This window comes from Panthera tigris, chromosome D3, assembly GCF_018350195.1.
Source record: "Panthera tigris isolate Pti1 chromosome D3, P.tigris_Pti1_mat1.1, whole genome shotgun sequence".
In the NCBI taxonomy this organism is placed as follows: Eukaryota; Metazoa; Chordata; class Mammalia; order Carnivora; family Felidae; genus Panthera; species Panthera tigris.
The window spans coordinates 53,483,485-53,507,585 of NC_056671.1; the positions used below are offsets into that span (position 1 = coordinate 53,483,485).

Below are 24,101 nucleotides of genomic sequence, written 5' to 3' on the forward strand. Positions count from 1 at the left end.
GAGAGAACAGAGGAGGGACAGAGAGAGAGGGAGAGAATCCCAAGCAGGCTCCATGCTGTCAGTGTGGAGCCCAACTCAGGGCTCGAACTTATAAGCCATGAGGTCATGACCTGAGCTGAAACCAAGAGTCAGATGCTTCACTGACTGAGCCACTCACGTGCCCCAGCTTAAGCCATTTTAATACTTGGTTTTCTATTACTTGCAGGGCAAATAAACTTGACCAATAGGGATTCCATGCAATATTTCTGCATTCTTTTTTTTTTAATTATTTTTTAATGTTTATTTATTTTTGAGAGGGAGAGAGCAAGCGAGCTGGGGAGGAGCAGAGAGAGAGAGGAGAAGAATCTGAAGCAGGCTCCACGCTTTGAGCACAGAGCCCGACATAGGGCTCGAACTCACACCGTGAGATCGTGACCTGAGCCAAAGTCGGATGCTTAGCCGACTGAGTCACTCAGCTGCCCCAATATTTCTGCATTCTTAAAATGCATTTCTCCCACAGGTGCTGGGTGGCTCAGTCGGTTAAGTGTCTGACTTCGGCTCAGGTCATGATCTCAGGGTCCGTGGCCACATTGTGCTCTGTGCTGACGCTTAGAGCCTGCAGCCTGCTTCGGATTCTGTGTCTCCCTCTCTCTCTGCCCCTCTCCCGCTCATGTTCTCTCTCTCTCTCTCTCAAAAATAAATAAACACTTAAAAAAAATTTAAAAATGCATCTCCCCCATTACCTAGTTCAAATTGGTAATGTACAACCTTAGAGTCCTAAGTGATATAGACATCAATACCAGAAGTGGGATTACTGTTTCAGATCATCAGAGAAAATGCAGAACTAGCTGAGCTGTGGCTAGCTTGAGGGTTGGGGTAGTAAATATTGCTGCACTGTAGGGTGAGAAACTTAAGATTTTGTAGGTAGATACAAAGCAATTGCCTACACTATATGCTTAAGTTTATTGGGCCTAAAGCATATGGCCATGAAGGGTAAAGCCTTAGAAAACTTAGTAGCAAATCATTAGTGGGTCAGTATTCCAGTTATCAGTCTATTAATTCTAAGTTCCAAATTTATTATTTTTGCTTGCTGTGTGAAAACAGATCTGGGCCCTTAAATATTTTTCCTTTGCCAGCAGGCACGATAATACTTTTTTCCAACAGAGGGCACTAGAGAGAAGCTGCAGGAGGAAAGGCGTTTTGTTCCCCATTCTGGTAGATCCTTGCTTCCCATAGTGCACAGAGCCAACCCCAGCTTCTGCAGTGCACAGTGGCCAGCAGCACCCAGCAGACAGCATCTGCCTCCACACCCCCTGGATGGTTTGTGACAGAATGCCTCCAGGGGACACGTCTCTGTAAACAGCTTTCCCTTGCACCCCGCATGCTTCTACCAGCATGATGCCACAGAGACTTCTCTGCCATCCAGTGAACCCCAGCTGGGTCTTCCCCAGCTGTGGAGAGGGGTGGGGCCCTTCTCTGGGTACTCCGTTTCAACGTTTTGATGTTTCATATGGAATGCTTCATGAATTTGTGTGTCATCCTTGTGCAAGGGCCATGCGAATCTTCTCTCTGTATGGTTCCAATTTTAGTACATGTGCTGCTAAAACAAGCATTCAAGCCTATATTCTTTACAGTCCTCTGTACTTATACCAATCCCCTATTAGAGTTAAAAAGGTTTTTATATTAAACTTTCTCTGTTCAAGTTACTGTGATTTCCCTCCCCTGATTGCACCCAGACTGATAAATCAGACTGATTTTTCCTGAGTACCTTCAGTAAGGCATAACAACAAATTTGCAATGTTTTCCTGGATGTGAGCAGAAAAAAAAGAGGAGCTGGGAACTCCTCTGAGGTCCAAATCAAAACAGTCCAAAGTACAAAGGTCAAGTGCTCTGACTCACTTTACTTTCTCTGTGTAAGATTAAAATGCTGATTGAGAAAGTGAGTATCCTGTCACCTACAACAGGGAGGAACGAATGAAGGATGTGAGTTACCCTGATACCCTGGGCCACACCACAGCACCTCACACTGGCTCCCCTCCTGACAAACAGGATGACATTGGCGTTGCAAACTACACTGGACTGGAATTCAGTCTGGGGGCAGGGTGCTATTATAGAAGAGAAAGAAGACTTCTCTGCCGGCTCTGCCAGTTTCTTCACCCACACTGTCCTAAGACAAAGTTTGTCAAACTGGGTACATGTTGACCCCAGAGCTGCTGCTAACAAACAGAAAATCTATGACGATAGCCCAGCCTTGGGTCTTCAACTTAGCAACCATGCTGACCTGATAAAGTTTTTGGTGTTTAATCTTAGGAAATTGCCATAAAATGAAACTGATAGGTAACTATGGTTTTATTAAAATTGTAGCACCAGCAAAATCCCGTCTGTATAACAGGCCTGTGATTCACTGAAATCAATGGGATAGGATAGAATGTTCTAATTCTTTAGACAGCCTCAGGCCATTCTTGTACCCGGTACCATTAACAAGTGAATTGCAAATGAAATATACCCCTTCCCTCTCCCTAAAAAAGGTTATTTACTTTAATGTCCTTTTTGGTGTTCCCTTGGCAATAGGAATGATTCCAGAAGGCAACACTAGACTGCCACATTAGTTGACAATAGAATTCTCACCACTGCCAAGTCAACCAAATGATACCCATGAGACTCAGTGGTTTTCTGCTTTGCTTCATTAACTCTGTCCAGCAGCAAATGGTACATATCCTGTGATTTCTTCCCTTCTCTTCATGTTTTAAATGTTAAGTTTTCATAATAGTTGTATTTGTTCTACATTGTGGTACACAAGAGGTGGTTGATAGGGACTACATTTATGATTTAGTCTGAGGCTGTAGGATCATGAGATATTAAAAGTAGATCAGATTAAGATTCAACTAAAGGGATAAATTATTTGGAGACTGGAAAAATAGCAGTCTTGTGACATTGCCTCTTGGAGCACAGCTGGAAGGTACTTTGGATTGTCTCCTTTAGAAGCAGTATATGCAATATGTATTGAGGGAGAATGGGTGGAATAACTGAAATTTATGTATAGAAAGAAGGGTGTGTATTTCTGCTGGAGGCTTCTTCTACTTCTCTAAAATTTAGGCTTTGTTTGCTTTTTAAAACTGGTGTCAGGCTTTTGCCTCTATTGTTATACTGGAACTAATCTTGTTATGGTTGTCTTTATCTAAGCCATGTGCCCAGAGAATGTCGATACATGTGTGAAGTAAAGGGGGCCCGGGAAGGAAAAAGAAAAAAAAGGTGGAGGAGAAAAGAAAGATGTTTAGATGCTTTGGCTTTAAATTTACATATTTCTCTCAAAGATTAAAAAAAAAACACCAAAGAAAAGTTGAAATGTGAGTTAATTTGTTGGGATCTATTGCCATTTCTGGTCTAATTTATGGTTCTGCTTCTTAGGATGGCATATTTGATTCCCTGAAATGATTTCATCTGCATTCAAAATGTCTGTTTCATTTTTGGTTTGGTCTCTCTACTGATTGGCTTTCTCTTTCTGGGCAAAGGAAGAGGCTACTGTCCCTTAGATGATGTTAACATACCTTGCAAGTTAGGCACTAATAGAAATTGACTAAACTATCGGGATCTCAATTCTACCTTCTTGAGAGAGTATAACCGGCACAAGTTGGGTCTATATACCCTCTATTTTAATCAATTTTAACATGAAAGCTGGATTCTAAATAGGGCCACTAGGGCTACTGGTAGGAATACTAGTAAAAATGATAACTGTACAATAGCACATAAAATACTGCTGATAGGAAATTAAACATTATTAAATAGCACGAAAAATGCATATTCATAGTGACATTTACGAAAGAGTTGAAACTTAACTGTCCCAAACTAGAGTGGACTAAAAAAGGGTAAATTCCTTTATTTTCTATACTTAATTTAATCTCACTTTTGTGTTTCCATTTGTACTAATTTGCAGAGTTATGAAGAGAGACTCTAAACTCACAATGACAAGTAACTCCGTTCCTTCTCTTTAGGGAAGAGGAACCACTTTTGCAGTGTTTCATTCTCCTCTGCCTTCCTATTTCCTCCTAAAGTGTTGATTCAATTAGGAAAATGGGTTGGAATCTAGTCAGGAAAGAGAGCTCTCAATAAGTAGTTCAAAAGAGGATGTTTAATATGGAAAACAATTACAAAGATGTCAGGAGAGCTGAAAGACCATGTGTGACAGTGAGGCAAACACAGAAGCTGCTGAGAAAAGGCAGGGAATGCCCAGCAGACTCGAGGCTCCTGAACCGTAGAGCAAAGGGTGGTCTTCCAGAAGTTAAAACCATGGCAGAAACAAAGCCACAGCCAGAAGCAGAGACGAGAAATGTTTTGGCTTCTTCCTTCCAGTCTCTCATCAGTGTCTCCCATTGGTTGAATATAGACAGAAGTCACTTAGCTGGCAAGGGAGAATGAGAAAGTCTGCAAGGGTCAGCTCTAGCAATATAGACCAAAATGGGTGACAGGTAGGGAGGCAGATCTGATAGTCAACAAACTAATGTCTGGCGTAGACGCTTTCTACTACAAGTAACGAACCAGCCAACTGAGAATGGTTTAAACTAGAAGGTCTTAACGGGAGGCAGGACAGTTTCAGGGTTGATTAGATTATTAGAATGGCTCAACTACCTAAGGACCTACATCCCTTCCATCTTTCAGCTCTGCGATCGGTCAGCATATTGGCTTATTCTTTGGCTTGTCCTTTTCACAGTTTCATCATGGTTGCAGAGTCCCAGGCAGCACAGGTTGACAAGAAAACATTCAGATGTAGCAGGGTATTGTTTATTCCTATTTGTTTGTTTTTCAGTCAGCAAAGAAAGGCACTTGTTGAAGCCCCTCAGAAGAATCCCTCTCATACCTCCTTGGTCATAACTGCATCACATGCCCAGGCTTAAACCACTGGTGAGAAGAAAGGGCCCATCCAGACTGGCTCATCTCAATCATGGTGACTATGGTTTTATTAGAATCTCCTTGAGCTGGAAATGTCCTCCTGAAGGGCATAGCCAGGAAAAAGAAAAGGTACCCGAACAAAACTGATGATTTGTTAGAATGAGGGATGGGAATAGGGTTTATAAATGTTTGTTGATGGGAACATGGTGCCCTGTATGGTTTCCCTTCCACGTTTTTATTCACTTGACCTCCTTCTTACTCAGCCTGAGTGTGGGATGAGGTGGGGAAACAAATTAGGATTAATGCATCAGGAATGTAAAGAATTTTTTTTTTTTAAAGAACATTTCCCAAACAGGCTTAATAATGAAATGATATGCCTTCAGCAAATAGGTTATTTATGTACATGATCAGGACTAATGTTAAAAATGTTTAGCCACTGGAACCAAATGGGCATTGGCCATTCAGGACAGACTATTTATTGCCCAATCAGAATGGGCAAGCTGAGAATGGGCACCAGAGCTGTGCTGGTGCAAACCAGCTGAATGTTGACATGGTCGACAATTAAAAAAGACACCAAAGGGTGGACAGTGAAAAGTGAGCCTCACTCCCATTCCATCCCCCAGCTTCCCAGTTCACTTCCCCAAAAGCAACCACTCTTACCAGAAAAACAGACTTTTGAGGCTCTGTGGTAAGACAAAGCGAGGCTTTGTGAAGACAGAAATTAATTTTCTGAATTCACTTATCTCCTCCTTTTAGTACATTAATTGCCTGGCCTAGTGGACTTGGTTGGAGAGTTTTGCATATGGGAGGGCCCAGAAGGCAGTAAGTGGCAAGGGGGAAAGGTCCACATCCAGTCCAAGGGATTGTGGTTGGAAAAGAAAGGAGGAGTAGGGAAAAGGTTAGGTTGAGGGGAGTGCTGAGGGCCTGGGAGCTGAAAGCACATTACCTTATAGGTTGTGCAGAAGCAAACTAGGGGTCAGCACTACATCCAAAGTCAGGGACACAGAATGGCTAGATGAAATGATTCTCCCTCCCAGGCTGGGAGAGAAGAGGGCCCCAAGGGATGCCACGGATGGTAGCTATGTTGAGAGCAGAGCCTGAGGGGCCTTCCGTGTTGAGGGTCAAGGAATTAGAAGAGAATTGTGACAGAGCTACAGAGGGCTCTACGGTGTTGGTGAGGCTGAGTCAACCAGGGTACACCCGACCGCGCCTTCGCCCAGCTGAGTCAGGCAGAAGTAGTCTTTACCAACAGCTACCAGCAGCAGAATGTCCGGAACACAACGCATCTCAGAGTGGAGCCAAAATTAGCCTTCCTGCAGAATAGTCCAGCAAGAATTCAAAGGAGACCTTGCAGATGTCAGGACCGGGGTTCTCCAATAGTGTCTCAAGTTCATGTCAGCTACCCCTTGTCCTCCGTCTTATCCTCCCAGATGCCATTTCGAGGGGAGCAGACTGAGAGAGATGGGATATTAAAAGCTTAAGTGTTTTAACCTAAATGTAAAGAAACTGATTAAATTATGGCAACAGAGTTTAAACTAAACTAAAAAACATTTAGAGTTTTTCCCTTACTGCCCAAAGGCTGTATTTTATTTACACAGCTGAATGTATTTTGAGTAAATCTGTGACACTGCCATAAAAATATCATGTACTTTTTCATGTGAAATGCTGCCAAGAGAGAAAATTATGTCTTTTGGCCATTATGGTTTATTTGTCTAAGCTTAACACTCAGAGGGTAACTACATTTTCCTTATACCCACATTTGTGGAGGATTTCTACATACTATCAACTATATGCATGTAGAAATCCACCAAATAGTATGTAGAAATTCACCAAAAATGTGGATATAATGACTTCTTAGAATATATGAGAAACAATGCAAACACGTTTGGATTAGGGCATGGGTAAAGCTGACATTGTAGAGGAAGAATGAAGCAAATAAAATTAAACTCACAAAATTAATGTTCTGGTTAAAGATTCCCAGTGAGTAAAGGGAAACATTCTTTTTAATAGAAAATACGCTTTCCTGGGTGCTTGGGTGGCTCAGTCAGTTAAGCATCTGACTTTGGCTCAGGTCATGATCTCACAGTTTGTGAGTTTGGGCCCCGCATCGGGCTCTGAACTGACAGCTCAGAGCTTGGAGCCTGCTTCAGGATCTGTGTCTCCCTCTCTCTGTCCCTTCCCTGCTCTCACTCTGTCTCTCTCTCTCTAAAATAAACAAACATTAAAAAATTAAAAAAAAAAGAAAAAGAAAATACACTTTACTTCCTAAAGTGGTCAAAATCAGCAAAATATGATTGGAAATACATCAAAAACGTGAAGTTTGAAATCCAAGAACCATTTTATAAGTAAATTTGAAAAGTACCTGGACTAATGCTATTTGGTGTCTCTCCTGTCAACACCTGTTTGGTGTTTCTCCTCCCAGGAAATCTGAAGCTAAAATTAGCTTTCCTGCTCTGCTTCCACTGTTCCTGCTAGGGAGGAAAATGTTGTAGTCTGGTAAAGGGAATTAGCTGTTCATTGGACAATTCAGTAAATATTATTCTATGAATTGTCATTTTAAGATGCATAGTGAGACCCACTTCCTCCATAAGGTTTTCTCTAAGTCCATACACATCCAGTCATCCCACTTCCTATCCTCATTATAGTCACTGTTTATGAAAAACAATACTTCGGCAAATACCATTTTTTTGGTCCTTTTATTTCATCAGACACCCAAGAGTGTAAACTAGTCAAGAGCAAAGTTCAAGACACCAGCATAATAACATCTAACAGTTCCAAGGACAATGGCTTCAGTTTATGATTCACTTAGACTGTAGTGGAAAGCCTTAACAAAGCATGGTAAGGATAATTTTCTTTTCTTTTCTGAAACTAATTGAGGATGCTCTATAATGTTCCAGATTTTCCTTAGCTCCTTTCATGCGGTTGTGATCCCATCCAGATGTATCTGGCCCGTAAACAAAAATATAAACATTTAAACTAGTGAATAATGATGAAATGTTTAGATCCATGTTTCTACCTCACTTTTCTTCAAAGCCATCAGAAAACAAGGTGTTGGGTGGTGGAAGAATGCATCTGCGAGAGTAACCCGTCAGGCTGTGTTAAGGGGGAAAGTTCAAACCCTCTCAGGGGAGCTTATTATTTAATTTTTCCTCCTCAAAGGATCGAAATTGCAGAACGGATATTTACTTGTTTCATAACACATCTCGACATGATCAAAACATTTTGTCAGGGACAAATAGTAAGGTCCATACCTTTAACATTAGGGAATATTTTTTGAGGAAAAATTCCTGGAAAACCCAATATATTTGATAGAAGCGGCGAGAAATGGTGTCCCCGCTAGGGGGAGACGGGGGGGGGGCGGTGTACAGGTGGGCACCCAGCTGTTTATGTCACAACCAGCTGCGGGCGCGACGCGCTGGTTGCTAGGGAGGCCGCTCTACCCACCCAGCCCTCTCCCCACTCCTCGGTCAGGTGTTCGCCGCCCCCTGGTGTTCGGCAACCCGCCAAGGCTGGCTGCAGGCAGAGCAATGCCACGGGAGGGCTGCTGGAGGGGGCGGTGGGATCCCGGTGCACCATGAGCCTCGGGCCCGGCCCCCTTTCCGGCCGATAAATGCTAAGCACGCTTCTCGCCAGTCCCCTCCCGGCCTCGGCTGCCAAGGCAGCAGCGGCCGGACTAGAAGACCGAGGACGGCGCAGGGCCACTTCTCCACCGACCCGCGCGCGTCTCCCGGGCTCCTAAGTGAGCGGCTACGCAAGCAGAGTGGAGGGGCGGAGCGGAGCGGGGCGGGGGCGGTGTGGGCGGGGCAGGCAGCCTTGGAACTGGCTAGGTAGCGGCGCGCAGCTAGACGGCTGTGCGGGCGGGGCCAGGGGGTGGGGGTGGGGGGAAAAGGAGTCAGGAGGCGGAGAAGAGGGCGGGCGCGGAACCGCGGCCGCCTCGTGGAGCCAGGTAAGGGAGCGGCCTCGGGCGGGAGGCAGCTGCCTGGGTGCGGCCTTCGTTCTCGCGCGGAGGGGCGGCGTCCCGCGTACTCCGAGCCAGGGTGGAAGCGAAAGTGAAGCCGCTGACCGGTTTCTCCACCGTGGCCTCCAGCCAAGCACCTCGCCCCACCTTTCCGCCGGGAGGAGCAGCCCTAAAGGCCGGCCCTCGCCCGGCGCGTGCGGCCGTAGCGTCTTAGCGTTCGGCCCCGCCCGGTCCCGCCCTGCCCCGCCCCCTTCCTGGCGCGAGCCGCTTCCTGACGCGATTCCCCTCCCCCTTCGGGTTCGCGTAGGGAGTCGGGCCCCGGGCCGCCACCGCCAGCTCGGCCGCTGTCGCCGCCGCTGCCGCCATCGCCTTGATTCCCCCATCCCCCGCCATGGCCGAGGAGCTCTCTGCGGCCACGTCCTACACCGAAGATGATTTCTACTGCCCTGTCTGTCAGGAGGTGCTCAAAACGCCCGTGAGGACCGCGGCCTGTCAGCACGTGTGAGTAGACGCCTCCTCCCCCGCGGGGAGCCGGGTGGTCGTTTAGGCCCGGCATCCAGCCCCGGACCCTCGGCTGCGGCCTGGCAGGAGCGGAGCCCACTGCGACCTGGCCGAGCTCCCCTCGGCGCGGAGGGCCTTTTGCCTCCCGCCCTCCTCCCGAGCTCCGGGCCAGCTTCCTGTGCCGGTCCCGGTGCCCGAGCCCCCGGCCCCCGGGTATCCATCGCTTGCTTTCGCGCCCCCGGGGTAGTGGCCAAGCTTGTCTCCGTCGTGTCTTCAGGCCCCGGAGGCCCCCTCTCCTCCAGGCCCGGGAGGAATTGCAGGGAACGTGGAGCCTTTTTGTTTCCTAGCAACCCGAGTGAGGGCTGGGGTGTCGAGTGTCAAAACCGGCCGAAGGTGCCCGCACCGGCGCGCTCGCCTTCCTCGCCCCACTACCCCCCACTCTATGACCTGCCTTGCTTTAAAGTTTCTCCTTCTTTCGGAACCTTGGTCCATTCTTTCCAGATCCAAGAACGCTTATCTAACTTAACCTTTCAACCCTGCTTCACAGACCACTCTTGAAAATGTTCCCTCTCCTTTAAAATACAGTACATGTTAGAATGATCTAGAACGGGGTTTCTTCTCTCACGTTAGAACTGACAGGATTTCCGGGTATTGAAGTGATAGTTTCCTTTTGTTTTACCCTTCTGCTTATTACTTGGTTACTGTGAAGGTGGAGATAGGAAAGGAAGATTGCTGTTTCGTGGAATGAACTGAAGATAAGGCAGTAACTCCAGGAGTGAGGGAGAACACAAAGGGATTAGATGAGGTGGCATGGTGCTGTTCGATTTGGCATACTTACAGGAAGAACTTCGATCATCCTAGAGATAATTTTGGTAGAGTGTCAGTAAGAGTTGGAAGAAGCCCTTCTTGTAAAGATATGTAGCACATCTGACAAACCTGGCTGCTGATCAGAGTCCTTGAGGAACTTTGTAAGTAAACATACCAATACCTAGGCTCCATTCCAAATTCGCAAAAGAATTTCTGGCAGGTGAAGCTTGGAAATCTTTATTTGAAGAAAGACACTCAGATTTGAAAGTTCTGTGTGCTTGCAAATAGCTGAAAAGAATGGGACACATTTATTTATAAATATATTTCTTTTTCCTTCAACCTTTTTTTTTTTTTTAATTTTGAGAGACAGGTTTTGTAATTGCATAAAGAATGGGATGAATTTTGGGTTCTTAATCAGAGATTTTATTACAGTTATTTGATACCCATTTTTCTCACTCTGATCCTCAACCTTGACTGCACTGTCTACCTTACTCCTATTATGCGGTCATTGTGTGAGCCAGGAGTACGTGACTTTATAGGAGTTGTGCCAGTTAAGTTTTGTTGTTATGGGACATGAATGACCATCTGAAATTGCTTTATTTGGTGCAACAAATGCAGATTGTTGGAGAAATATTTTGAGATGTTATGTTAAGGGCACAATGTATGCTTTATTGCCTTTAATCTGTCAGTGCTCATTATTATAATTTGATGCCTTTCCTGTGCTTGTGCTGGCAGTGGGTGGACAAAAGGGAAGGTAGGAGGTCAAAGAGGAAGTGTTTCTGGACAGAATCCTTACCCTTTGGGTCATTGACCTCATAGAACTCATTGTAATCTGCAGCTCTCCTCAAAATTCCAAGCAGTTTGCTCTAGTTTGCTTCCCTTGTGGGACATTTAAAAAAAATATTTTTTAATGTTTATTTAGTTTTGACAGAGACAGAGACGGAGCATGAGTGGGGGGGGGGGGGCAGAGAGAGAGGGAGACACAGAATCTGAAACAGGCTCCAGGCTCTGAGCTGTCAGCATAGAGCCCCACGCGGGGCTCGAACTCAGGAACCGTGAGATCATGACCTGAGCTGAAGTCGGACGCCCAACGGATTGAGACACCCAGGCGCCCCTCCTTGTGGGACATTTTAAATCAGACTAATTTGGCTTGACATCTAGGGTATGGAAAAGAGAGCGGAGATGGTTGTTGAGGATCTTTTTCTAATCATCTCATTGAACTTGGAGATGACTAAATGTTACATTTACTAGACTAAATGTAAAAATGAAATGTAGGGTAGATTTTATTGGTAAGAAGAATGAACGTTTACTGCTTTATCACCCCATCTCCTCCCTCCCCGCCCACAGACACACATGCTCTAAGGTTCTGCCTGAACAATGAATTAAAGTAGGTGGTGGCGGGGGGGGGAGTTTTATTTGGAAAGGATGGTAATGGTGGAACAGGGCCTTGATTGACTAGGAGTTTGGTGGGGAAATGCAATTGTTTTAAATAATCTAGTTTACCATGTCATTTGCTCTTTCCTTTTCACAAAAGGCAAACCTATGCCTTTAAAAGTGCTTATTATATTTAGCTACAAAATCAGTTTTTGATTCATTGATAGTAAGAAATAAGTGATAAGAATTTTGGATCGCTGTGGATCTGTTAGAAAGTAAAAAATTGTCACTGCCATTTCAATGACAGCAAAGGATTTGCACACTGCCTATTCTAATCAAAGGAGCAGGTTCATTATCATTAGAATAATTGCACCAAAATATAAATTCCTGTATAATCCTCTTTAGTTCCTTCAAACAGGAGATGTTGAATGTTTTCTGTATGTCAGATAGAAAGAATACAAAGTGCTCTTTTCCTGGGGACTGTTAATAGACTCGTGGAGAAGACCTAAGCATGAATATGATCTGGAAGCAATTTAAGAGGAAAATTTTATGTGAGCATTGAGAGCAGGTGTCAAAATCAGCCTATGACTAAATGGGAGATTTCCTCGATGATGCAGTATTTTAGGTCAGAATTGATTATTCAGGGCTTATTGGGGAATACCCTGATTAGGTTTATGGTATATTCAGAGGCAAGGAGGAGTTCTAGAGAATGACTATTTCCAGACTACAAATTTTGGCTGGAGCCAAAGGATGAGTGTAGTAGAGATAGAGTTTAGAGGTATTGGCAGGAACTTTCTGTATAAGCCAATTTGAACTTTTTCCTGAAAGCCAAAGAGATCTGTTCAATAATTTTTGGCAGAGGAACAGCATGATCACATTTCACATGATTACTTTAGTAGCAGGATCCAGCTTTGGTGTGGTGGTGAGACTAGTGAAGAGGTCAATCACTGATGTGTCAGAGAAAAAAAATGGTTAGAACCTGAACCAAGGTAATGATAGTAGGAGTGGACAGAAGAGATTCCTGACATTTTAAGGAAACCCATGTAAGATTTCATGATGTCCCATAGTTAAGTGTATGTATGTGAATGTGGAATACATGGAACTAAAGCTATGAGTATGGATGGTAGCCACTGAGGGAGGTCTGTAAGTTGGAAGATAGCAGAGGACCTAGATACGACAAAGTGCTAGAGAATATGTATTTACATCTGGAGTAGAGAAAAGTGCAGCTTGAGAAGGAATGGACAGGATAGGAAGAAAACCAGGATAGAGTGTGACATGGAAACTGAGAAGAAATACAAGGAGACAGTAGTCAGCAGTGTTAGTTGCCTTAGAGTGGTCAGATGTAATATTTTAAAAAGCAAGTAAACATAAATTAAGAATATTAAAGTTGAGCAGGTATTCAAAGTAAGGTTTAAGAAGAAGGTACCGTGCTCGCTTCGGCCGCACATATACTAAAATTAAGAAGGCACAGACTGGCATAGTAGTAAGGTATTTCTTTTGGTGTTTTCATTTGTAATCTTCAAAGGCTCTTTGAACCAAACCTCTCTTCTTTCCTGTTTTGAATGGTCAAGGGAATAATGTTTGTGCATGGTTAGAAAGTAAGCTTCATTGTGGTGAAAATTACATATAATACGTTGATGCCTTGCCATACTCTTGAAGTTGGAAATCTAATGTTTGTTTTTGTGCATCTTTGTAAGGAGGCATCTCTAAAACTGAGATAAGGGGAGCTTAGATGGCTCAGTTGGTTAAGCATTTGACTTTGGCTCAGGTCATGATCTTGCAGTTTGTGGGTTCGAGCCATGCATCAGAGAGGCTCTCTCTCAAAATAAATAAACTTATAAAAAATGATAATATAGGGGCACCTGGTGGTTTAGTGGGTTAAGTGTCTGACTCTTGATTTTGGCTCAGGTCACTGTCTCATGGTTCGTGGGCTCCAGTCCACGCTGGGCTCTGTGCTGACAGTGAGGAGCCTGCTTGGGATTCTCTCTCCCACTCCCTGCCGCTCCCCTGCTCTCTTTCCCTCAAATAAATAAACTTTTAAAAAATGAGTTAATGTAAATCAGCTTTTACTTCTCATTAAGCACATACTTGTATGATTCCTTATTGACCTGCTTTGTATTGTCCAGTTCCTGAATTTTTAGTTTATATTTCTCATAATTTTAACAACTTTATTTTGTTTGAGCAGTCATACTCTAAATATATACTTTAAACTTTTCTTCTTTCCTCCAGACTTATTATAATTCTGAAAGGTAGACTTGTATAGGTTTTTGCTGACTTAATGAATGCTGCTGTAAACCATCTTTTTTCTTTATTTTTTTAAAGATTTTATTTTTAGGTAATCTCTCTACCCAGCATGGGGCTTGAATTTACAACCCCCAAGATCAATAGTCACATGCTCTACCAACTGTATTTATAAAATGACATAATTAGAAAACAACTATGCTATTTAATTATGTAATAGAAGGTTGACTTAATTTAAAGTCCTGAAGACTAACTTAAAATGTCTGATGTTTTTTTTTAGTTTAAGTTGTTATGGGGAATGATTTTGACTATAGACTAGGAAGATACAGGGTACTAGATTTTTAAATAAGATGTGGTGTATATATGCATAAATACTAGAATGTGTGTGTATATGTATGTATATATATATATATGTATATAAAAAGTACATACACATACATGGAATACTACTCAGCCATAAAAAAGGATGAGATCTTGCCATTTGCTACAACATGGATGGATCTAGAGGGTATTATGCTAAGTGAAATAAGTCAGAGAAAGACAAATACCATATGATTTTACTTAACATGTACAATCTAAAAAATGAAACAAATGAACAAATAAATGATGAACAAATACAAAACACTCATAAATACAGAGAATAAACTCCTTGTTGCCAGAGGGGAAGGGTTAGGGGATGGGCTAAAAAGCGAAGAGGGATTTAAGAGGAATAAACTTCCAGTTACAATACAAGTCATGAGGATGAAAAGTACAGTATAGGGAAGTCAATAATATTGTAATAACATCCAATGGTGACTGATGGTGACTCTTCTTACTGAGGTAGGCATTGACTAATGTATAGAATTGTCCAGTCATGATATTGTACACCTTAAATTAATATAGCATTGTACGTCAGCTATATTTCAGTAGTAAAAATAAAAAATCCATTCTCGAGAATACCGAAAACTTACTTTGACAATTGCAGCTTTATTTCTTTTGAAAATTAAAATAGTTTTATTTTTCTGTTTATAAAAGTGACATAATTTATAGTGCAAAAAGATACAAGGAATGAAGTGAAACTCACAGTGCCAGCACCCTGATTGTAGTTGAGAACAGTATGCTGTATCTGTTCCAAAGGGTGGCTGGCTAACTGATGGCTTTAACTGATTTATGTATCTTTATCTTTCTATCATCTATCTATTAGTATTTGATTGACTAAATGGGATTTAGTGATTTAGTAATTTAGATTTGCATCTTTTTCCCTCCCCCTTCTACTTTGTTTTGAAACCAGTTCTATTTAGCAAATTCAAATAGTCCAGCCAAAGGGAGATGAGGAATAAGCAAACAAGTTCTATTAACTTATTTAGTTAGTTTGTTTATTTATTTATTTTGAGAGAGAGAGAGAGAGAGAGAGAGAGGAAAGAACAGATAGAGAGTCCCAAGCAGGCTCCTCACTGTCAATGCTGAGCTGGACGCGGGGCTGGAACTCACGAACCCCAAGATCGTGATCTGAGCTGAAGTTAGATGCTTAACTGACTGAGCCACCCGGGTGCCCCAAGAATAAGGAAGTTTTGTATCTGAGGAAGCTTGTTGCTTGGTGGTACAGAAGAAGGAACAGTAGAATTGGATATAAAAGACTTGAATAACTTTGTACTTATAACATTTTTGGAATCAGCTGATTTGACTAATGTCCTCACTGTAAGCTCTCTTTTAAAGGCAGCTACCTAAGTCTCCTTTTACTTACTGAAGCCTACTATACACATTCAGTATTGAGTAAAGGAACGAATGGGCTCCAGGCTCTGAGCTGTCAGCACAGATCCCAATATGGGGCTTGAACTCACAAACGGTCCTATCAGACCTGAGCCAAAGTCAGACGCCCAATGGATTGAGCCACCCAGGCACCCCTAATTCACAATTCTAAAGGTACGAAAGGAAATATGTCTTCCCAAATCACTATTACCTTATACATTCTTTCAGAGATACGTATATAAACAAGGTTACAAATATTATTTTTTGTTGTTCACAGAGCATTCTATATGCAATCTTTTGTGTCGTACTATTTTCATGTTACTATTTTGAGGATCTTTCTTTTCTCTTTTCTCTTCTCTTCTTTCTCTTCTCTCTTCTCTTCTCTTCTCTTCTCTTCTCTTCTCTTCTCTTCTCTTCTCTTCTCTTCTCTTCTCTTTTGAGAGAGAGAGAGAGAGAGAGAGAGAGCGCGCACATGAGCAGGGAGGAAGGGCACAGAGGATCCTAAGTAGGCTCTGCCCTGATAGCAGCAAGCCCCGTGCAGGGCTCGAACTCACAAACCATAAGATTGTGACCTGTGCTAAAGTCGGACTGAGCCACCCAGGCACCCCTGGAGATCATTTTATATCAGTACATGTGTACATATTATGGTTGTAGAGTTTTCTTCATTTATTCAACCAACATGAAGTATCCATTATGTGCTAGTAGTATTATAGATACTAGGTCTGTAATATTCAACAAACCAGATAAAAATCCCTGACCTCATGGAACATATTTAGTGTTCTAGTATTCCATTGTTTGATGTATCCTTATTTAACCAATTTCATATTGATGAACATTTAGGTTGTTTCTAATCTTTTACTGTTTTAAATAATGCTGCAGTGATTAAATTTGTATAAATGCCATTTCACATGTGAAAGTTTTTTCTGTAAGATCAATTCTCACAAATGAAATTGCTGAGTCAAAGTGTAAATACAAGGGAATTTGTCAGCTCAGTCACTCACGGAAGATGGCCACTCTAGAGTCTTTTGCATAGCAAATGTTTTATAATTTTTATGAAGTCCACTATATCATTTTTTTCTATTTAGAATGTGCTTTTAACATCAAATCTGTGTAGCTCTGTATTGTGAATATTTTCTCCTCTTTTTTTCCCTAAGAGTTTTGTAGTTTACTATTTTACATTTACTTCTGTATATTAGTTTCCTAGGGCTGCTGTAACACATTCCACAACCTTGGTGGCTTATAATAACATTTATTTTCACGTAGTTTTGGAGGCTAGAAGTCTGACACCAATTTCTGTGGACCACAATCAAGGTGCTGGCTAAGGCCTGAGGCCCTTCAGAGACACTGCTCCAGTCTCTGCTCATCTGAACTCTGTATGTATGTCTGTGCCAGATCTCTCTTTGCCTCTCTTACAGAGATGCTTGTAATGGCATTTAGGACCCACCTGGATAAGCCCAGCTAATTTCCCCATCCCCAAATCCTTAACTTTAATCAGGTCTGTTGTAATATAAGGTAATATTCACTTGTTCTGGGCATTAGAAAGTGAATATATCTTTAAAAGTTTCTTTTTTCTTAATGTTTTATTTATTTTTAAGAGAGAAACAGAGAGAGAGAGAGATTGTGAGTGGGTGAGGGGCAGAGAAGGAAACACAGAATCCGAAGCAGGCTCCAGGCCTGTCAGCACAGAGCCTCTGACCTATCAGCACAGAGCCTAACACGGGGTCAAACCCACGAGCTGTGAGATCATGACCTGAGCCGAAGTTGGACGTTTAGCTGACTGAGCCACCCAGGCACCCCTAAAGTGAATATATCTTTATATGGCAATTTCCCAGTTTACAATCCAGGATCTGTTTTAATTTTTGTATAAGGTGGCAGACTTAGATTGGGGTTCATTTCTGTGCCTATGGATGTCCAGTTGCTCTAACATCATTCACTTGTTGCACCTTTGTTAAAACACTTTTGCTTTTTTTTTTTTTTTTTTTTTTTTTTTTTAATTTTAAATAAACTCTATGCCACCCACACACACATGGGCCTTGTACTCACAACCCCGAGATCAAGAGACACATGCTCTGCCTACTGAGCCAGCCAGGAGCCCCAGTCATTTTTGCTTTTTAAGATCTATTTTTGCCAGTCTTTAAGAAGTTTCAGTATTTATTTAATAAAACTCTGTTTTGCTTTTATTACTTTATAATGTGCATTTCTACTAAAAATCTTTATTTGTGTCTATATTTTGAATAAAGTTCTAAGTTAATTTGAAACCTGATTACTTTGTTTAGTTTTTTATATGAATATTTTTCACTGTTTTTGACACTATCAGTAATCTTTAGTAATGTTCTTACTATTTGGAGAGTTTATATTGTACAGTTGTTATGTGTTGTAATTTTGGAGGTTAATCGAAGATTTCTAACCAAACATTTTGTCATCCAAAGTGATTTTTATTTCTTGCTTTTCTGTATTTTATGCCTTTAAATCTTGTATTTGTAGCCATGTCCATATTTTTGAAAGTAGTAATTACTGTATTTGTTTCTACTTTTTAGTAAAACTTCATTCAGCATTGAAACATGTTTTATACTTTATAAAAATAGAATCATGCAGTTGTACTCTCTTGCATCTGGCTTCTTGAGCTGAACATTATGTTCATCCATATTCATTCTTATTACAGTATCCTATAGTTTTAATTTTGTGAATATGCTATAATTTGTTTATTCATTCTTCTGTTGATGGACATTTGTGTAATTTTCAGCTTTTGGTTATTACCAGTAGTGTGGCTATGAACTTTCTAGGAAATTTCTTCAGATCGTATTTGAAGTTCTGTTGGGGATAAACTTTGGAATGGAATTACTAGTGGGTACCGTCAGTTTTCCAAATGGTTGTATTCTATCAGTTTACACTCTTACAGATTGAATGGGAGTTTAGGTTGGCTCACATCTTCCCCAACACTTGGTATCTTTCATCTTCTCCTAAAATTTTAGTTATTCTGTTATGTATATAATGTTATCACATTTTTATTATTTTAGTTATTTAGTTAATAAGTGGGCTTTGAAATTTTACTTTATTTTATCCCCTCCCTCTAAATATAGCATTTTTGCATCTTGGTTAAGATCTTGTAATGTTCTGTGTTTATATTTTATTTATAATTGTTAAATTAGCATATTGACTAATTTACCTTTAATTGTTAACTGTTCTACTTGATTTCTTTCACTCAAGCATCATCATTCAATGATGATACATGATTATCTCTTGTAATGAATTTTGCTGGTATGAACTTTGACAGTTTTCAATTCTTTATTTAGAAAGTTAGCTTAATAGTTTGGTGACAGTTTTGCTTTCATCTTTTTATTATTTCTCTTTGGTAGCTTATTAGACTTGGCTTCTCTAATATTACTTATCAGTCTCTTCTTTTTCTCTCTTTTTCTCTGAACACTCCTTTAAATGTTTATATTTCTCTAGATTGTTTCTTTAGTGCTCTTTTGCACTTTATCTGCTCTCCATATTTTTCTCCCTAATTTCCAGATCCTTATTTCCAGGTCTTTACTGGATATCATGCATTGAGATTTTTGTAGGCACTTTGTACCTTTCCTCTGTCAAACCAACTCTTACAATATTTTTTAACTTGGTTAATATAGTCACCTTTTACTCAAGTCTTCTGGTTATAAATACTTATTTTTCTCATTCTCCCACAAGTTATTCTCAAAAAATTCTGTTGATTTTATTTGTTAACATAGGAAGCTCCCTGATAACTGTGTCTCTAAAATAGAAATCCCATTTCTCCTATTCCTGCCTTAGTGCAGACCTTATCATGGTCTAGACTATGGCTCCAGTTAGTCTTGTTTTTTTGTTTTGTTTTGTTTTTTGCTTTTTAGTCTTGCTTTGTTGGTTTGTTTCTGATTCATCCTCCCTTCTTTTTTTTCTCTTTTATGGTCCCTTTGATTAAAGAGTGCAAACACTGAAACAAAGAATTTAAGTTAAAAGTTTATTAAAAATTTACAAAATATATAGACCATTAAATTTTAGTTTTTAAACAATTGAACTTACAAGTGATGGTTTTGTAACTTTGTAGTTTTTATGCTTTCTGAAACTACTAAAGCTTGAGACAGCACTCAGGCTTTGGGGATGCCCTTTCTTTAAAAATGATTTTGATAAGTATTGACAAATTGTTACCCAGAAATGTAGAGCACTCATTTCCTTTTATCTTCTAACACTGGTTATTATTTCTAAAACTAGTTTTTAGTTTGACGGCTGAAAGATGGTATCTTGGTCGTGTTTACTTTGCATTTTTTGACTCTAGGTTATAATGAATATTTTTAATAATTTATGGTCTTAATTGGTAATCATATCAAATGCTATGTTAGTGACATTAACTACTATTTATGGAGTACTTTCATAACTGTCAAAAATACTGTGATAAGCATTTTATTGTATTATCTATTTTAATCCTCTGAATAACTGTATCAACTGTAGATACTTCTCATTTTGTGGGTGAGGGAACAGATCGTGGGGGAGAAAAGTGACTTGTTCAATGCTGCATAGTTAGGAAACTTATTTCCTATGATCTGTTACACTAGTCGCTCTCAACTTTAGTTAGATGAGGAAGATTGAATATTTGTACTTATAGGGGATTGGATTAAATGTATATGGACTTTGGACCCCATATATGATGGCTATGATTTATCTAGTTTTTTTAAAAGCAAAATGATCAAGTAGGGTATTTTGCTAGGTTAGGAGAGGAGAAATAAAAATTTTAGTGAGTTTGGTTCTAATTAGAATGTTGAGATGGTTAGAGCAGGATGGGTCCTTAAATATTTCTCAAACTAAGTTTCATTGCTCACTACTGTGGGAAGTTTTCCTATTTCCTGACAACACAAGTTTGGGTAATACGTTTTCCCAAGCAGAGAAACTTTAACTTTGTTTATCCTAGAATTTCCCAAATTTGTGCACTGTTTTCTGGTAGACCTATTCATATTCATGTCTTATGGAATATCTTGAAATACATCAACTTGAGATAAAAGTTGATGTAGTCTATTCTTTCATTTTATTAGGGGAGGAAATGGAATCCATTGTGGCCAAACATGTTGCTTGAGATCACACTGCTAGTAAATCACACCGTTAGGATAAGCCAGTCATTCCTTTGTACCATGCTTCCTTTAATAATTAATATAATGTTAATACTTATTTTTCATATATTATGTTAAAAAGTTTAAAGCATAATCGAGTGTAGTTTCTTTTATATTTCCATCTAGTTCAGTTGTTAGCCTTATACTCTGAGAAATACATGTACAGTTTTTAAAATTCTGCAGTTTATGTACATATGAATAACCTAACTCATTTAGCATGAATATATATCCATAACCACTTGCTTGTGTTTAATCATAGAAATGGAAAGAGTCTTTTTTCTGTAGTTAACATGTCACAAATGTTTGGTTTAGTTTCTGTAGAAAATGTTTCCTGACTGCAATGAGAGAAAGCGGAATACATTGTCCCCTCTGTCGTGGAAATGTGACTAGAAGAGAGAGAGCATGTCCTGAACGGGCCTTAGACCTTGAAAATATCATGAGGAAGTTTTCTGGTAGCTGCAGATGCTGTGCAAAACAGGTAGAGTAACTGTGACATAGCTCTTTGAAAATGAAGGTTCTACTCTACTTTGAAAATGAAATTCCTGTTTGAGTTTTCTTGGTAGGTGCTGGTTTGAAGAGAAAGAAGTTACTTAAATTAGGTAGAAAGGTGAAAAAACCACCTGATTATAGATTTTACTAGATTATAAATGTATTGAGAACAGAGACTGAGAGATACAATCTGTGAATTTGTCATAATTTTTAGCATGTCATCTTTCTCAAAGTAATTGCTTAATGATTATCTACTAAGTAAACTAAATGAACAAACTGGCATTTAACTCATTTAAACCCCATTCTGGTACAAATTGTGATGGTAGCATCGTTATTACAATTTTGTACATAGAAATGGGCCAAATAGAGGAAGTCTCTGGTTGCCCACTTTACTTGTGTATTTATGTGTGTAAGAAATTACAAAATATTTTGCAAAGACTAATTAATTTTTAAGGAACAGGTGAGAACATCAGGTGTTGGCAAATAACTGGCATTAATTCCCCAGTCTGGATTTTATTCTATCACTTGGAGAGGGAGTGAAATAGGGGTGGTTAGGCTTTGAGTATATCCATGTGTCTATGGATTTATTGCAGCCACTTTTTCAAACAGCTAATAAAGTCAGTGAGCAAAACCAGTTGCTATTTCATGCATTCACACAAGTCAGATCTGCTTTTCCATCTCTTTGAGGGAGGTGTTAACTGACAGGGCAATGAAGCGAAGCTGGAAAATACACTTGAGAGATTCTGGCTCTACTCCTCAGTGAGAAACTGAAAAATGTTCCAAGTGTTAACCTGGGAACCTAATTTTTTTTTAAAGCACTTTCTAACTCTGCCAAGTTGCAGTGAAGAATAAAGATATGCCCAATACTTTCAGGCAGTGTATTACTGCTTTTAATGTATTTTTTTTGTCTATTATTAGTAGTAGAGCTTCAAATGTAAATTTATTTGCTAACATTTTTTGCAGTAAGTTCACATCTGCATCTAACAAACTTATTACTTATTTTCAGCTTCTACTTAAGAATTAAATCATTCACTAAAAAAATCTTGTTTAAATGGAATACTAAGTTGGTAATGTTATATTTTGGTTTTTGGCTATTGATAATATCTCCAATTTATGACTTCTATTTAAAATTAAAAGTCACATTACATTTTGATCAATAATTTACAGATTAAATTCTATCGCATGAGACATCATTACAAATCTTGTAAGAAGTATCAAGATGAATATGGTGTTTCCTCTATCATTCCAAACTTTCAGATCTCTCAAGATTCAGTAGGGAACAGGTAAGCAATATTTATTCTTAAAAAGAGAATTTTTATAGTTAAAATGGGATTGTTTGGGGTAACTGTGTGATAAGGTGTTTTTTGTTTTGGGGGGGGTGTGTGTTTAAATTCCCAAGTAACAGAAATATATTTGTCTTCAAGCTTGTTTAACTTCTCTAAGCTTGCATCGGGGAGAGTGACTTCATGTCTAAGATTGCATCGGGGAGAGTGACTTCATGGTATACTTAAGCTTATGTTATTCAAAAATAATTCTTAAAAAAAAAATCTACATTTCTTTGAATAAAAAACAAACATGAGGGTTGAAGGCTGTTTTCTTTTGCAATTGAAATTACTTGAAAACTAAAAATCCCTTTCAACTAAAATCTTTTTTATTTGCTATTGAGCAATAGAGTTGTTTGAAATTTTAATTTTCATAGTAAAATGTCATATAAAAGTGAAACTTGGTACTATTAAATTCTTAGCCCTATTTTAGTTCCCCTCTTTTTTTAAAGTAGATTTTGTTTTTATGTTTTATTGTCTCTGATGTGTGTATATTAAACATTTTTATGAAATGTATTTTACACAGAATAATGGCTGAAATGTACATGTGTGATTTTAATAGCATTAAGACAAATATCCAGTTACTCCTAACACAAATTAAAAAATAGAACATTCTTTAGGGTCTTAGAATCTTCTTGGGACCCCATGTCCTTTTGAACTGCATATTCCCCGACGTAACCACTCTCCTCTTTTTTAGGTTATTTATTCCCTTGCTTTTCTTTATAATATTACCACCTATGCATATCCTTGTGTAAGGAAAGGCAGTATTGGCAGTAGTCTAGAAAGGCTCCCAGGAGACAATGTGTTAAGCAGTCTCTCTCAAGATTTTATTTGAGTAGCATTTCATTTCATGTGTTGCTAATTTTCAGTGATTAACTACTCTTAAGCACTCATACTGTATGTAGCCTTCTCTACTCCTTATTTGAAACTGTTCTAGTGTTTAGTAATTTTCTGATTGCCTAGTCGACAATTTTTTTAATTTTTTTTTTAAGTTTACTTATTTATTTTGAGAGAGAGCAAGCGGAGGAGGGGCAGAGAAAGAGAGGGTGAGAGAGAATACCAAGCAGACTCCACACCTCCCCACTGTCAGTGCAGACAGAGCCTGACATGGGACTCAATCCCATGAACTGTGAGATCATGACCTGAGCCCAAATCGGGAGTCAGATGCTTAAAAGACTAAGCCACCCAGGCGGCACCCCCCCACACCCGTTTTTTAAGTAGGCTCCGTGCCCAATGTGGGCCTTGAACTCTTGACCCTGAGATCAAGAGTCACATGCTCAAAGCTCCACTGACTGAGCCAGCCAGGCGCCCTTGCAAGATTCTTTTTAGATTCTCATTTTACTTGACTTAGTGTCATTAGATGAGATGGGTCACTCCTATTTTACAATTTTTTAAAAAAAATCTCAGGTTCCTTCATCCCTGTGCTTTCTTTGTTATTGTACCTCTGCTATATTGAAATTACTCAACAATTTGTTATTAACCTAATAGATTATTCTTAAGTGTGAGGTGGTTTGTCTTGTTTAACATTGTCTCTCCAGTGCTTAGCAAAGTTCCTAGTATGTATGATTTTTGCAGTCACTGCTTGTTAAAGAACCAAAGTTTCTTCTCAGGAGTCTTGCCTTCTTCTGTCTTACTTCTCAGATCCAGTTTGATTCCTGATAGCAGTGTTCCTCTTCTGTGCCTTTCTTCTAAAAGTAGTGT

At 39.9% G+C, this 24,101-nt stretch overlaps 2 protein-coding genes, 1 long non-coding RNA gene and 1 other non-coding gene across 11 annotated transcripts in view; 2 read left to right on the top strand and 2 right to left on the bottom strand.

Annotated features, from left to right (window-relative positions):
• The window catches only part of RNF125 (ring finger protein 125), a 51,644-nt gene extending 46,787 nt beyond the window's left edge, over positions 1-4,857 (top strand). The window contains exon 6 of the mRNA XM_042962991.1: positions 4,784-4,857. Coding sequence (XP_042818925.1) covers positions 4,784-4,807 — 24 coding nt within the window. The 3' untranslated portion in view covers positions 4,808-4,857. The remainder of the gene's footprint in view (positions 1-4,783) is intronic.
• Positions 1,484-1,592, bottom strand: LOC122232889. The gene has a single exon (XR_006210284.1). It is a non-coding gene; the product is annotated as a U6 spliceosomal RNA (small nuclear RNA).
• On the bottom strand, positions 4,091-8,251 carry LOC122232780. 3 transcript variants are annotated; one of them, XR_006210179.1, is made up of 3 exons: positions 8,118-8,251; positions 4,618-6,318; positions 4,091-4,378 (listed from the first exon to the last, which is right to left on the bottom strand). It is a non-coding gene; the product is annotated as an uncharacterized LOC122232780 (long non-coding RNA). The 3 variants fall into 3 exon arrangements; XR_006210177.1 differs by having other exon boundaries at positions 4,091-6,318; XR_006210178.1 differs by lacking the exon at positions 8,118-8,251 and adding an exon at positions 7,229-7,333 and having other exon boundaries at positions 4,091-6,318.
• A 129-nt stretch (positions 8,252-8,380) lies between these two features.
• Positions 8,381-24,101, top strand: part of RNF138 (ring finger protein 138) — a 30,230-nt gene continuing 14,509 nt past the window's right edge. For 2 of the 6 annotated variants that reach the window (XM_042962987.1, XM_042962988.1), the window contains exons 1-4: positions 8,734-8,812; positions 9,132-9,325; positions 20,902-21,067; positions 22,246-22,361. In XM_042962987.1, the coding sequence (XP_042818921.1) occupies positions 9,216-9,325; positions 20,902-21,067; positions 22,246-22,361 (392 nt within the window). In that variant the 5' untranslated portion in view covers positions 8,734-8,812; positions 9,132-9,215. Of the gene's footprint in view, positions 8,606-8,733; positions 8,813-9,131; positions 9,326-9,983; positions 10,294-16,738; positions 16,849-20,901; positions 21,068-22,245; positions 22,362-24,101 lie in introns of those variants that run through there. The other 4 variants (XM_042962983.1, XM_042962982.1, XM_042962984.1 and 1 more) reach the window with 4 other exon arrangements.